Here is a 16,927-nt window from a genome sequence, read left to right on the forward strand (position 1 = left end):
TCAAGACACTGTCCATTCCATTCAACTGCTCTTCCAAGTCCTTTGCTGTCTCTGACAGAATTACAATGTCATCGGCGAACCTCAAAGTTTTTATTTCTTCTCCATGAATTTTTATACCTACTCCGAATTTTTCTTTTGTTTCCTTTACTGCGTGCTCAATATACAGATTGAACAACATCGGGGAGAGGCTACAACCCTGTCTTACTCCCTTCCCAACCACTGCTTCCCTTTCATGTCCCTCGACTCTTATAACTGCCATCTGGTTTCTGTACAAATTGTAAATAGCCTTTCGCTCCCTGTATTTTACCCCTGCCACCTTTAGAATTTGAAAGAGAGTATTCCAGTCAACATTGTCAAAAGCTTTCTCTAAGTCTACAAATGCTAGAAACGTAGGTTTGCCTTTCCTTAATATTTCTTCAAAGATAAGTCGTAAGGTCAGTATTGCCTCACGTGTTCCAGTGTTTCTACGGAATCCAAACTGATCTTCCCCGAGGTTGGCTTCTACTAGTTTTTCCATTCGTCTGTAAAGAATTCGTGTTAGTATTTTGCAGCTGTGACTTATTAAACTGATAGTTCGGTAATTTTCACATCTGTCAACACCAGTGCGCGCAAAATGCCGTGGCCTCTGCTTTCGTTAGTATCTAAAAAGAATTCCGCCGAAAATGCAGCGATTTATTTTCGCCTGTCTTATTAACCATTTGTAACTTTCAGAGAAGTGTCGTGAGTGGCGAATTTTGAGTAAGACTTACACATTTGTCTGGTTGCAATGTCAAAATTTGCTTGTTCTGCCAAAACACAACGGTGTTTACACTGTCTCTCTTCACTAACATGTTGTGCAGACATATTTGCGAGAAAATTCTGAAACAGTGCGTTATTAAGTTTATTACGTGAGGAACTGAGAAAAAGTAAATTCAGTAGCTTATGAAAAAGTACACCCTCAATACAGAAAACCTATAATGTCTTCGCATATGTTGTTCCAAAACCCACAGCATTTCTCGTTTCACTGGCTATCGATGGCCCTTAGCCGGCCGCTGTGGGAGAGCGGTTTTAGGCGCTTCAGTCCGGAACTGCGCTGCTGCTACGGTCGCAGGTTCGAATCCTGCCTCGGGCATGGATGTGTGTGATGTCCTTAGTTTAGTTAGGTTTAAGTAGTTCTAAGTCTAGGGGACTGATGACCTCAGATGTTAAGTCCCACAGTGCTTCGAGACATTTGAACCTTTTTTTGATGGCCATTAAAAATGACATTCTTTCACCGAAAAAGTCAGTAGCTACTGGAATAATGAAGCTTTACATAATGACGATATGGTAAAATACCCTCCTATTTGCGTGCTATCATTTGCCAAAATATCTTTTCGGTATCTGAAACTGTTTATGAAATATGAGGAATGTTACGGATATTTCGCTCTGGCCTTATCGCTGGCGCGGCGCGATCGCAAGTGAGTGTGCTACATCAGATCAGTTTTCTCGAGTTTGTTGACAGATAGATACCTCTACCCATGTCTAAAGAAAAATTCAGTGCGTTACCTCTATTTCATACACAACAGTATATCATGTAATATGCACCAAACTCAAAATCATAGCGACCTCTATTTTTCATTGCACACTTTTCCGAATTTAGCGTAGTGTCTTACTTCCACGCAAATGTCACACTAATATTGACCATTAACGAAATGATAGTCGCACCATTATGAACCTGACATATACAGCTATAAGTAAAGCAAAAATGAAATTCTTTTACTGAATAGTTACTGTGAAATCGTTTGAGAAAGACTGCAAGGTGCGCGCTGCACGTCTCGATTCTTCCATCACTGACCGGCCGAAAGCTGGAAAGCACTGGCCTCCCCTTCGTAACAAACGAATGAACTCGCCCTGCGAACTGGACGAAAACTGGTCACTGCGCATCGGTCCCGGTATCCTGCATGCGCTATTCCCTAGGTGAGGCTGAGGCTGACATGGTCAGTAGAGCATTATACTGAATATGCAATTGTGTCCCTGTGGAGAGCTTGTGCCCTGCACAATAGACCATCGAGTGAGGTGGCACAGTGGTTAGCACACAGGACTCGCATTCGTGAGAACGATGGTTCAAACCCGTGTCCAGCCATCCTGACTGAGGTTTTCCGTGATTTCCCGAAATCATTTCAGGCAAATACCGACGTGGTTCCTTTGAAAATACACGGCAGATTTCAGTCCCCATCCTTCCCAAATCCGAGCTTGTGCTCCATCTCTGATGACCTCAATGTCGATGGGACATTGCATTAATCTCTTTCTCCACCTCCTCCTCCTTCTCCACCACCAAAATAGACTGTTAGGTGATAGTGTTATAGCCATGTAATTTTTAGATGTATTTGGCAAAGATTTCGATACTGCAATTTTGTTTGAGCAGTAATGTTGTCATCCATCACCAATCTTAATTTTTAAATGAAGATTATGGTGTAACACCAAACTGTAGCTGAACCTTAGGTTTAGATGTGGTTGCAACATCATGACATGGTTACTTGAGGGCGTGAAGCCAACAAAGTAATGTGTCATGACAGTTTTTAATTTCATTGTACATTTCGTAACTGCTGTTTTCCTACTACCATCTCCACATAACTGGTCTTGATGAGTCATTCAGTACCGACCAGCTGCTGCGGCTTTGTCTGCCAGTGGTGTGATACAGATGCGGTATGGACGGGCCTTTGGTCAGCACACCAATCTCTCTGATGTTGTCAGTTTTTAGACCTCAGAGCTGCTAGTCTCAAATAGCTCCTCAGTTTTCGTGGTAAGATGGAGATCACACTGTTCCAGCCCTCACACCACTGCTTTGCTTGGTCATGTTGTGAGATGTACATGGTAGGAAGTAACATTTTGTCAGATTTCACATGGAACATACACTCTAGAAATTCAAGCATTAAACCTCTCTGTGGTACACATTGCCTCACTTGCAGTGTCTGCCACTGGACTGTGTTGAGCATCTCAGAAACATGATGGTACTTGGATCTTCTTTCTGAATCTCATATTAATCCTACTTCATAAGAATTCCAGACCCATGAACAATGCTCAAGAACTGGACAAACGAGTCTTGTAAGCAACTTCTTTCATGGATGAATTAAATGGCCTTAAGGGTCTTAAAGTGAATATTACCATGGCACCTGCTTTTCCTGCTATTCGTTTTATGTGGCCATTCTGACTTAGGTCACTCTGGGGGGGGGGGGGGGGGGGTTGTTTTGGGGTAGGAGACCAGACAGTGAGGTCATCGGTCTCACCGGATTAGGAAAGGAAGTCGGCCGTGGCCTTTCGAAGGAACCATCCCGGCATTTGCCTGGAGCGATTTAGGGAAATCATGGATGGCCGGACACGGGATTGAACCGTCGTCCTCCCGAATGTGAGTCCAGTGTGCTAGCCACTGTGCCACCTCGCGCGGTAGGTCACTCTGGATGATTACTCATAGGTACTGTATGTTTATGATGATTGCCAATAGTGTCATAGAAAAATAATGGATCTCTTCACCTATTTATGTGCAGTATGTTACATTTATGTCAAAGGGCCATCTACCAGTATCCTGCACGAATTGTTGATACTCTACAGGTCTTTGTACACCTCACTATTATCTTCTGGCGTTGCAACCTTCCTGCAGATAACAGAATCCATGAGTAGTCTCATGAGGCCTTCAATGTTATCCACTGCCTCATTAATATGAATTTAAATCTGTTGAACCTGATCCATTGAGACTGATGAATTGAGTTCTTTGTGCCAGGAAGTCCCAAATCCAGTCAAAAAAATCTGTTCCAGTAACCTCTTATTTTGTTCACTAAACAGCATTACAGAAATGTGTAACTATGCTATAAACAGGATCAGATGCATTCACTTTGTGAAAGGTTTGGAATTTAGCACAGAACATTTGTGCAAATTCTGGTGGTTAGGAACTGAAATCAATCTCTCCTTTTGTTGCCAGCCAAATACTAGCGATCAAAATTTCTTCCTACTAGTATTCAAATCACATACATAAGAATGTAGCTTTCCATATGGAGAGCTGCATCAAACCAGTCTCTGGACTGAAGACCACAACAACATAAAAATGTAGTGCCACTGCACAGAGATGCATTTGTGATTTCAGCTTTGGAAGTAGGCCCAAACACCAGTAAAATAACAATAATAATAATAATAATAATAATACAGTTTATTTTAGTGTTCTCAAATCCCATGGAGTGCTGTTGGCATTATCAGAAGCAGCCATGAAGGTCTTGTCAGCTCCGCATACTTTAACAGTTGTCTTAACTTTTAAAATTTATGGGGTAGTTTTTCCTTAAGTGACAGTTTAATTTGATGGGGAGAAATAAACAATGAGGTAAGTAACTTAAGTGTTTGGTTGATGTATACAGCATGTCATAGTCTCCATCGCTATAATAATCACTCTTATGCTCCGCAGTGATAATTAAGTTCTCAAATAACATATCTGCGGCAAGGTACTAATTACTGGAGAACAGAAATTAACACAAAACCCATGTTTGAAGCTATTTTTGTGCAGTAATGCCCTACAACCTGTAAGGCAATATTGACTATTCCGTCAATAATTAAAGCAAAAGTAGTGAAGTATACAATGAACAAGGTAAAGAATAAATACACACATAAAAAGTGTTTTTGGATCACCTTGGTTCCGAGAGTTTCGGAACCTGTACAGAAAATTGGAACATAAACATCATTTACACCCTTTTTATTGCTCATGAAAAGCGAAAATTGCATGTTGCTCCATCATACAGCGAGACCTTCAGAGGTGGTGGTCCAGATTGCTGTACACAATGGTACCTTTAATACCCAGCAGCACATCCTCTTGCATTGATACATGTCTGTATTTGTCGTGGCATACTACCCACAAGTTCATCAAGGCCCTGTTGGTCCAGAGTGTTCCACTCCTCAACGGCGATTCAGCATAGATCCCTCAGAGTGGTTGGTGGGTTAAGTCATCCATAAACAGCCCTTTCCAATCTATACCAGGCATCATAGTACGATTACCAGAAGATATACCAGGCATGTTCGATAGGGTTCATGTTTGGAGAACATGCAGGCCACTCTAGTGAAGCAATGTCATTATTCTGAAGTATATCATTCACAAGATGTGCTAGATGGGGGCGTGAATTGTCTTCCATGAACATGAATGTCTCACCAATATGCTGCTGTTATGGTTGCACTATCGGTCTGAAGATGGCATTCATGTATCATACAGCCATTACGGCGCATTCCATGAACACCAGCGGTGTACGTTGGCGCCACATAATGCCACTCCAAAACAACGGGGAACTTCCACCTTGCTGCACTCACTGGACAGAGTGTCTAAGGCGTTCAGCCTGACCGGGTTGCTTCCAAACACGTCTCTTATGATTGCTTGGTTGAAGCTGTATGTGACACTCATCAGTGAAGAGAACATGATGCCAATCCTGAGCGGTCCATTCGGATTGTTGTTGGGCCCATCTGTATTGCGCTGCATGGTGTTGTGGTTTCAAAGATGGACCTCACCGTGGATGTCGGGAGTGAAGTTGCTCATCATGCAACCTATTGCGCACAGTTTAAGTCGTAACACGACGTCCTGTGGCTGCACGCAAAGCATTATTCAACATGGTGGCATTGCTGTCAGGGTTCCTCCGAGCCATAATCCATAGCTAGTGGTCATCCACTACAGTAGTAGCCCTTGGGCGGCCTGAACGAGGCATGTCATTGACAGTTCCTGTTTCTCTGTAACTCCTCCATGTCCGACTAACATCGTTTTGGTTCACTCCTAAACGCCTGGACACTCCCCATGCTGAGAGCCCTTCCTCGCACAAAGTAACAATGTGGACATGATTGAGCCTCGGTATTGATCGTTAGGCATGGTTGAACTACAGACAACACGAGCAGTGTACCTCCTTCCTGGTGGAATGACTGGAACTGATCGGCTGTCGGACCCTCCGTCTAATAGGCACTGCTCATGCATGGTTGTTTACATCTTTGGGTGGGTTTAGTGACATCTCTGAACAGTCGAAGGGACTGTGTCTGTGATACAATATGCACAGCCAATGTCTGTCTTCAGAAGTTCTAGGAACTGGTTTGAGGCAAAAATTTTTTTGATATGTGTAGATTGCTACCCACTGTAAAGATGGCATGTTGAGTTGCAGACAGGTACAATGAAAGAACACTTTGCCAAAAGACTTGTGTGCATATGATGGAAATATCTTTAAAACAAAACTCAAATTATTCCTGCCAAAGAAATGTTTGTACTTTCTGTCTGAATTATAAGCTGAAAACACATGATCTTATAGTTTGTATTAGAAGTTAGAAATATTTTAATTGTGTACCTACTTCTGTGACATTACATTCCCTTAGTGTACTTGTATTATAGTCTTGCTAATTTATATCAACTATTTGTCTTGTCTGTATTTTAAGAACATCTTCATAATTATGTAAACAACACCGATGTTTGCAATAGTCATCGTTCTTGTTGACTCTATGGAAAAAAATAAAATAAATAAATAAATAAATTAGGATTTGGCTAAAACCTTAATCAGCAAAGGAAACACATACACATCCATAACTCAACATGTCATCTTTACAGTCAGTAGCAATCTATCTTTTCCTTACATTGTTGATATTCCAGCATGAAGTCTCCATTGTTTGCAGTATACAAGCAGATAGTGAAGTATAAAATCTGACAATTTTGACATGTGGCACTATTAAGGAGACAACTGTTGCATGAAGGGTCCCTGGGCTTAGTGACAGGTACTGTTATGGAAGCTGCACAATATTTCAGTGAGGCAGGTGTTATTTACCTTTATGGATGGTGTTGGGAGTCTGGCAGTCACTGCAACTCCTAACTGTCTGACCTGGAGATTACAAGCACCTGTCCATTGAAACATTGCGCAATTTCTGAGGCAGCTTCTGATACTACACATGAGGACCTTCTAAAAAGTTTACCATGTTGGCTAAGCCCAAATAGTAGGAGGCAACTACTTCCAACACTACATAACCCCTACAGTGTCTATGTCATCATGAGGTCAGCAAAACATGAATTTTCACGCTAAAAGTATTAGGCCTATGAGAAAGTGAGCTTTTGGGCCTTATCTTTTGGGCCTTAATGTCTTTCAAAATGTTAATGAATATCAGAACACAGTAGAAAAATAGATTTTCTGCAGGAACATAAATATAAACCTCTACGGCATGCCCGAGTGTGCAAGCCCTACTGTGTTAAAAATTTATAAGAAAAGTATGCAGATGATTAAATCATTCCATATTAACAGATGTCTACATGTGAGGAAAAAATGCAGATTCTGACAAAGGCACATTAAGAGTCTTGTTTGCTCTCCAGCTGTATGACTAGATTAGATTCCAGGACTGCCTTTTTGAAACATTTGCAAAAATGTATCAATGGACCTAATATTTCAAGGCCACAATGTACTTCATATGTGGGAATGGGCTGAATCCCAGGGCTGACAAATCTGTTGAAGACTGTAGATGTTAAAATTAAGACTTTACATGCTATTCCCAGGGTGAGTTCAAGCCTAAGGAACACACGCTGCCACTTGGGGCAGAGGTGCCACAACTACATGATTTCTGTATGGGACATATCACAATTAGCAGTGGCCACTAGGGGCATCAAGGGAACCCAAGTGCAAGAACTGTACACTGTGCATATCACAATTAGTAGCAAAAACTGACATGGGTCAAAGTTTAAGAGGGAAAAGTGGGGCACCAAATATGCTGCTCAGGTGGAAAAAGGTTCTTGAACCGGATGGTGAAAGAACACTGGGGAGCCAAAGCATTACGACCACTGTCCAGTTCAAGACTGAATGACACCTGTGTGAGCATGTCACACAGTAAGGAAAGTATAGAAATGGAGCAGAGAAAAATGGTGAGTCAGGTTAGTGGCTGATATGGGCCACAAATCGGAATATACACTGACATGATACTGGCAAAGGACAGATGGTTATTGCCTGGCACTTGGGAACAAGTGTGTCAGAAATGGCAAGATGAAAACCTTGCCCACCCTGTAAAGCAGATTAGGTGGCCATCTGTGGTAGATCTGGTGACAGATTACATCAATTGTACAGGTGTTAGTGTTAGAACACACCATTCAGTGCACATTGTCCCACACAGGGCTCAGCAACAGAAACTTGTTTGTTCCCACACTGATCCAACATCATCATTAATCATAGTTGCAGAGGCATGCTGTCTGATATTGTGCCATTGATCAATGGGAATGTGTTGCCTGGTCAGATGACTCATGTTGATGGTAATTTCTGTCATCCAAGCATACTGTTGCTGAGAATGGGCACTGTGCCATAGATGTGGGCTGCTGTGGGGGTGGTATCATGCTTTGGGAGAGCGTTAACCTTGACTTCCATGGGATCTGGGATAGTAAGCAAAGGCATCAAAACAGCTGTGGACTTGTGAACATTATTGTGGATCACGTGTATCCCTTCATGCTTGATCTCATCCCTGATGGTGATAATCTCTTCCAGCAGGATAATTGTTAGTGTCAGAAGGCAAGAATCTTGTGTAAATTGGTTTAGGAAGCATAACAGTGAACTCATGTTGATGTCTTGGCAACCACATTTACTTGACCTGAAGCCAATGGAATGCATCTCAGATGCCTACAAACCACATCCACATAATTTACAGGGAGTTCATTACCTCTGTATTGACATCTGATGCCACTTACCTCCAGAAGCCTTCCAAGGACTTGCTGAATCAACATAATTCAGAATCCATGCTGTATTGCCTTTCAAACATGTTATTAAACAATTGGTCATGAGGTATTGGCTCATCAGTGTTACTGGTTGTAGTGTCTTGACATAGGATTTTTGCAATCCTAACATGTCATGTACTTCATAATTTCAGGCAGTCTGTACAGAGGTATTTGTCAGTTCCATTTTACCAATTGTTTAATCACTGATGAGAATAATTAATGTTGTATCCCAGCAAGCTCTAGACGTAATCTTGAGCCTTCATTTCTTTTTTGTACAGGGCCACTGGGTTCCAGCTAGAGCTTATAACGTACATTCATTTTTTTGTGATGTGGGGAAGCACATACCATTCATTGTTCGCTGAATGAGCAGCATTCTTTTTGAAATAGTCAGAGCATATCTGAGAAATTAGTTTCTAAAATTACTTTTACTTGGTATTCAAAAAATGCACTCTCCTCCCTCCCCCCTCACATATTGATTCAGAATGACTGATTCTTCATGTAAAATGTATGCAAATGGTCTTGTGATAGGGCAGTGGCAATGGTATAAGGTAGTTTTGTGTGCAGTGTTTGCCCATAAAATATCTGTGGCATATCCTCAATATATTCATTTTAAGTTGCAGTTTATAGCTTATTTATGTGCATCAAAAGAGAAATATTAACTCAGATAAGTTCAAGTATTCAGTTTCTTAGTTGCTGAAACTGAAGACAATTTAACTAAAGTTGCTTCATTGTCTACAAACAGTCCCAGACATATTTCATGATAAATAAGAAAGGCCTAATAAACAGAACTATACAATAACTTAATGTTATTGTTCAAGGTATGACAAGTAAGAATTAATACACACACAATCCCTATTCAAAGTTAAAGAAATTATCTTTTCACTAAATTTCTATTCCCAGTGTGAGTGGATACAGCTGTATTTTGGACCATTGTGATGCAATTTGGTAAATTTCCACAATGTTTATACATCTCCAAAAATTTGGATGATCTTCTAAATATATACAGATTTTATTGACATTGAGTATCAAAAGATGCAGTTCTTTCTGTTCTACAATAAAATATCTGACAGTATACTTGCATTGTAAATGTGAAGCTTGTAGACTTTATGACTGGCCAAGCATCTGATTTTTATTTTTTATTTATTTATTGCTTTTAGGCACTGGAATTGAAGGATGCTCCAGGCAAGCTGCATGCTGTACAATGCGATGTGAGGAATGAAGAGCAAATTGTCAATGCATTCAAATGGATAAATGAAAATGTTGGAGGTGTTGATGTTCTGATTAATAATGCTGGTGTAGCAGGTCATTCAGACATTACTGGTAATACTGTTCATCAGTGCATAAACTTACATCTACATCTAACAATATTTGATCTACAGGTTTTAAGCATTTTTAAATTTTAATTTTGTTGATGTGGGGAGAATGTGTATAAAGATATTGATCTTGGCTGTAATAACCATGAATGTCTTAAATGTTAGCTAGCTTTATATTAAGATAGTAATTATGAAACACATAGTTCAGTATACTTTTACTAGCCATATCTTAGGTAAGCTATCTTCACTTCTGGTTTGTGACATCTGTTTTAATGTATTGGAGGTAACGCAGATATTTGTGAAAGAAACTGTTGCCTTGCTTGGTAATGACAAATGCAACCTTTCGCTCTTTAGTTGTTCTTTGAAGGCATAGACTTTTTTTACTGTCTGGCACTAATTGTGTTACATACACAAGTGAACCAGTAAGGACTATTTCATCCATTAATTCATTTATCCATCATGTTCCATAGATCTTATAAGCAAGAATATTCAAGGTTGTGGTCCAAGTTAAGTTATACATTAAAATAAGACAAACACTTGGTAGAAGCTAACCTGTATATTATATTAATAATAAACTCTCACTATACTGCTTAAAGCTATTCACACTTACGCCTGTCAGGAGCTCACCAATCTTTAGTGAGTTGCTATTCACACTTACGCCTGTCAGGAGCTCACCAATCTTTAGTGAGTTTGTGCTTGGCTAAGATGGGCTCCCAGCCTTTGCAGTGTCTCTTCCCTGTCCATGCTGCATGTCTATTCTCCTGCTATTGTTTTTGCACTCCATGTCTTGGGTTTCTTTGGGAATGCATTCTGAAAATTGGATAGTATGGCATTGGAACAGTCCCTTGTCTGCATTTTTCTCCTTATTCATTCTTCATCTCCTCCCCTTCCTCTGCTTTGGCATTTGAGGTCTCTTTATTTTTCTTCTTCCTCCCTGTGCCCTCCTGAAGGTTGGCTCATGTGTTTCATTTGTAGCAGGTGACTGGGTAACGTATAATTTCCAGCCCCTGGCCAACAGCTAGGGTTCGCACATATCTACTGGTACAGGCCAGGCTCAGGAAGGAGTGGTTGCATGTTACCTTCCCAATTGCTGATTGGCCACTCTGTCCGGAGTTCGGGAGGTGTGGATAATCACCCAAGGTGGGTGAAGGGGATTTTTTTCAGAATGAGCCAATCACCATTTCAGTCTATGTCTACTAAATGTAAACAGAATTAGGCTAAGGGTTCAAAGACTCTCTCAGCTGCATATCTGTTTCTTGTAGTATCAAGTACTAAAGGAGGTCAGTCCTTTGGTATGGTTAATCTGTTTATTATTCAGAAAGTTGTTGATGCAATTACAGGCCCTGTGAAATCCTGCTTTCAGTTACAAAATGGGACTTTGCTTCTGGAGACCAATTGTGATTTTGAAGCCTAACAACTGCTTACAGCTTTGCTCCTCCACAGCTATTCTGTTTATGTCAAGGTTCATCATACACTGAATTCTTCATATGGTGTTATTTACACTCAGCTGCTTGACAGTCTGACTGAGGGAGAAATCGAAAATTATCTCTCTGATCAGGGTGTCACTGCGGCCTGTTTAGTAGTGAAAAAGGTTGATCCAAACATAGTGCCTGCACACACTCTTTTTCTCATATTTGATAAAGTATTTCTTCCATTGAAGTTTAAAGGAGGCTAGAAGTCATCACAGTTTGACTATACATTGAAAACCCAATGCACTACTACCAATGTCAACGTTGTAACCACACTCACATGTCATGTCAAAACATGGCCAAATGTGTTACTTGTGGCAGAGATGCTCACAAGGGAAACTGCCTGCCTCCCCCTCCCTACTGTATCAATTGTAATGGTGACCATACTGCCTCATCCTATGAGTATCCCATGCATCTTGATGAGTGGACCATCCAGGAGATCTGGGTGAAGGGAAAAGTACCCTACCCCCTGTCACTCACAAGTTGTTTCATAGTCAAATGCCCTGTTTTTTACCATCTGACACTTACAGTTCCATTCTTGCTAAGCCTCGCTCCATGAAGGATATGGTCAGGCAGACTTGTGACCTCTGATTCAGTACTGCAGTTGTGAATTTGTCCAGTATCATGGTAGCATCCCTGTCTCCTCCTACAACTGCACAACAAGCTACCAAATCTTTGCCCCCCCCCCCCCCCCCCCAACCATGACATCACCTTCTACACAACCAGCAGGCTGAAAGGAATGAAAGGAATACCCCCATGAAGACTTTTTACATCCCTCCAGCCAATAAATGTTAAATCTTCTTTTGCCAACCTTAAAGTCTCTAAGAAATTGAACAAAGGCAAATGGTCTTCTCCTTCCTGACACAGAGGTCCTCCTCAACAGTGTCACCACATAATACCCTCATCTAGCTGAACTCTATTTCACTTGTGTGCACTGCCTGCCATTTTTCTGCCCTGGAATCCACAGGCCAACCCAGGGAGAATAATGATATCTCTGTAGATTTAGTCAAACAGGATCCTCCAGCCTTTGCAACCTGTAGCAGTGAGACTTTGAAGGCTGGCACTTAGCAGCCTCTGAGGTGACTGTCCTTAAATTGTTTTTTCCTCCCCATTCCAAATTATAACTCTTCTCCAATGGAATGTTCATGGAATTAGAGCCAACAAGGAGGAATTACGACTGCTCTTGGAATTGCAGTGTTTTCTTTGTTTTCTGCCTTCAAGAAATAAAAATTGTGTCCTCGTGACCGCATTGACCTCTCACGGATTTCCTTCCAGCCTGCTTTGACTTCCCTGCCCCCCCCCCCCCCCCTCATAGAGGACAGCATTCCATATCATGGGAAAGTCATGGGAAAGTCAGGTCTTGTTCATCTGGGATGATGTCCATAGCCAAATCATCTCATTGAATCCACAGCTGAAAGCTGTTGAGTCCACATTTTTCTTCCTTGTTTCACTTTTTCTCTTTGTAGCAGCCACCTCCCTCTGTCATTTGTTGTCACTACGAGTTACTTATTCTGGCTTATTGGTCAGATTCCACACCCCTTTCTGCTACTTGGAGACTTTAACACCCACCATCCCATTTGGGTCTCCTCCAGAACCTGTTAGAGAGGTTCCGTCAATCAATTCAACCTCATCTGTCTTAACACTGGGGCACCCATGTTCCTTTCAGACCTTACCCACACCTACTTCCATTCCCTCTCATTCTGCCCTGTTTAGCTTGCTCATCATCTTAAGTTGTCTGTTCTCTCTGACACATACTCGAGCAACCGTTTCCCATGTGCTATCAGTTTGCTAGCTCCTAACCTACCTGCATGTAAACTCAATTGGCAGATTTCTAAGACTAACTGGAGGCTTTCTCTTCCTTGGTGACCTTTGACAAACAATGTTTCCCCAGTTGTAATGACCAGGTAGAGTACCTTACCACTGCAGAATGTTCCATACCTCACACTTTTTATTTATCAGGGGACTGGGACATGGAGCAATAAGAACTGGACTGAGGCACACTACAACAAGATTCATGCACAGAGATGTACTCTCCCCATTTTTAACCACGATCCTGTCGTGATGAACTGTGTTCATTATAAACAGTTGCATGTGCAGGTTGTCACATTCTTCGGATAGCAAAAAAGCTTGGTGGATTTCAATTACTAGTTCTTTGAACAGGTTCACTCCCTCTTCCATCTTTTGGGGCAACCTCCGTCACCTTCTGGGATGAGGGTCCGTGGAATGATATCTGGCCTGACTATAACAGATGATGTCACTGTGGAGATTATTGCTATCTCCAACACCTTGGGCAACTATTTTGTGGAGATTTTGAGCTCCACCCACTATCACCCCACCTTCCTCCCTCGAAAATGAGTAGAGGAGGCTCAAGTGACATCCTTCTCTCAGAATCATGTGCCACCTTTACTTTGGGGGAGCTTGGCCATGCTCTCACTTCATCTCAGTCTTCCACCCCGGGCCAGACAATGCTCACATTAAGATGTTGCAGCACCTTTCTCTTCATATGTACAATTCTTCTTCATATGTACAATTGCATTTGGGGAGCTGGCACATTTCTCAGATGTTGGCATGAAGTCACTGTCATACCTATACCTAAGTCCTCCCTTCATGCTACTGCTTGGTTTCTCTCACGAGCTGTGTTTGTAAGATGATGGAACATATGATCCATGGCCAGCTGGTATGGTGGCTAGAGCCTTGCACTCTACTAGCCACTGCACAGTATGGATTTCAAGCACAACGTTTGGCAGTTGACCATCTCATCAGTTTGTCAACTCATATTATGAATGATTTTCTTCAGAAATACTGCACTATGGCTGTGATTGTTGATTAGGAGAAAGCCCATGACACTGCTGGAGGACTGGTACCCTCTGTACTATACACATATGGAGATTCTGAGGCTACCTGTCACATTTCATTCAGGAATTTTAAAAGACAAGAGTTTTCAAGGTACGTGTGGGTTCAGCGTTGTTGGACATGTTTATACAGTAGAACAGACATGCTTAAAGGCTCCATCCTGAGTGTCGTACCATTTGCTTAAGACATTAACCATATTACAGACTGTTTCCTGCCAGTCATCTCCAGCTCCCTTTTTATTGACAACTTTGTGACCTATTGCAGTACCCCATGGACTTGTTTCCTTGAACAGCATTTTCAGTGATGTCTCAATCAACTTTACTTGTGGAGAATCAACAATACCTTTCTCTTTTGCACTGACAAAACTGTTTGTATGAATTTCTGGAGGAGCAATAGGATTCTTCCATCATCTTTACATCTTGGGATTGTTGCTCTTCTGTTCACTGAAACTACAAAATTCCTGGGGCTCACAATTAATAGGAAACTATCTTGGTCATCCTACGTGTCTTACTAGGCCACATGCTGTACCTGGTCCCTCAGTGTCCTATGTGTCGTAAGCGATACTTCACGGAGAATGGATGGGACCATCCTCCTCCATTTGTACTGATACTTCGTCTGTTTGAAATTAGACTACCAGTGTTTTGTTTATTCCTGTGCATGTCTGTCCATCTTGTGCCACCGTAACACAATCCACCATTGTGGAATAAATTTGGTGACTGGCACCTTCTACAGTAGCAGAGTTGAGAATCTCTGTGCAGATGATGTTGAACTACCACTATCCCCAGTGGATATGCATGCCATTTGTCTGCCATGACCGAACACCCATCTTATGCCATCTTTTTCAATGACTCCCTTTACTGCCAGTATGGGGTGCACTCTTCTTTTCTGTTTCCTCCCAGAGTTTGCTTTCAGCTACTGCTCCTGCAGCTAAACTTCACGCTACCTACCACATTCCCAATGGGTTCCACCTTGGCTTCATGTGAAGGCCTGTCTTCATTTTGAACTTCACTCGCTTTCAAAGGTCACTACTCCAAATCTGTAAATTTCTTGACCTTCACAAACATCTTAATGATAACACCTTTGTGTTGCATATTGGGCACAGTCGTTTTAGTCATGACCATTTGTTCTGTGGTGATCCCTCACTACTTTGTGCTCATTGTCATCAACCTCTGGTAGGTTGCCATGTCCTGAGCCAATACCCTTTTTGTAATGGTTGTGTTCCATTGTGTGTTTGCCATCTGAGCTGTCGGCCATTTTAGCGAATGACACATGGGCTTTCAACTGCATTTTACTTTTTATACATTGTAACAATACAGGAAAGGACATTGGTTCAGGAACTCTGCTGTCTCTGGCATATTTCATGGACCTTTCTCAAAGGGAAGTTCTTGTTTTTAACTCTCTTTTATTCCATTGATTGGGCCAAACATATAGTCGCTTTTAACTTACCTTACCTCTTGATGTTCTAAGGTTGTTTTCACACCCTAAAACAAAACAAAAACACTAACGCCATTTAAATTTCATCAAGTAAATTAGTACAATAGCTGACAGTTTGAAAAAAAGATGCTGCTTCCTCAGTTTTACTAAATAGTTGCTTTTTATCTGCTGTTAGTAGCTTAGTACTTACTTTATTAGATTTACCGGGGCTTTTCAAAAAAGTACTATTTTTGACATTTCTGTAAATACTGAGTCCCCTATATAGTACCTTATTACTTGTCAAATGGCTTTATAACAAACTTTGCTACTTGTCCTGTGGCTAGTGGAACCTTTTGGTCCATGAATCTAGTTAGTCAGATAATTTTAGAAAGAGTAGCTAATGAGGTACTTCTTTTTAATTTTGTAAGGGATTCTCAGTTCCTTACTTTGTTAGACAGAAACTTATTAAACAGTTGACCACCAGGGTAGATAACTCCATTCTGAACCCTGGACTAAGAGACACTCTACAGGAAAATTGTTTGTGTTTTGTATTGTGACTGTGTCTATCATAGTTCAGTTGAAACACATTTTTATCCGGAGCCAAAGCCATTAAGGACTACATGTATTGGGAAGTGAATGTAGCAATTCAAAGATTCTTAAAAAGGCATGTGCAAGATCTATGGTTGTCTACTTTGCACTTAGGTGCACTGCCCCAGAAGATAATTACATGAAACAAGGAGTGAAAATACAAAAACTAAGCCAACAAAAAAATGGTTCAAATGGCTCTGAGCACTATGGGACTTAACATCTGTGGTCATCAGTCCCCTAGAACTTAGAACTACTTAAACCTAATTAACCTAAGGACATCACACACATCCATGCCCGAGGCAGGATTTGAACCTACGACCGTAGCAATCGCGCAGTTCCGGACTGAGTGCCTCGAACCGCTAGACCACCGCGGCCGGCACTAAGCCAACACTCCAGTCTTTAGGTCAACACAGTGAGGGGCGTTTTTAAGGGAATAAACATGCAAAACTGAGCTTCTTGATTAGTTTGTCTATGTAATGACTCAATTTTCTGTTCTTATTCAACAGGCCTCCAAGGAATTTGACACATTGTGTGTCATTTGGCATACGATCATTAATGTCTGCTTCTTTTGCTAAAAGGTCATTACTTTATATGAA

The 16,927-nt window shown here is 41.3% G+C and overlaps 1 protein-coding gene across 1 annotated transcript in view; it reads left to right on the forward strand.

The window, feature by feature from the left end:
• Positions 1-16,927, forward strand: part of LOC126455523 (farnesol dehydrogenase-like) — a 62,468-nt gene that overhangs the window by 11,540 nt on the left and 34,001 nt on the right. Inside the window, exon 2 of the mRNA XM_050091273.1 lies at positions 9,853-10,015. Within this exon, the coding sequence (XP_049947230.1) occupies positions 9,853-10,015 (163 nt within the window). The remainder of the gene's footprint in view (positions 1-9,852; positions 10,016-16,927) is intronic.

This window comes from Schistocerca serialis, chromosome 2 (genome assembly GCF_023864345.2).
Source record: "Schistocerca serialis cubense isolate TAMUIC-IGC-003099 chromosome 2, iqSchSeri2.2, whole genome shotgun sequence".
Classification (NCBI taxonomy): domain Eukaryota; kingdom Metazoa; phylum Arthropoda; class Insecta; order Orthoptera; family Acrididae; genus Schistocerca; species Schistocerca serialis.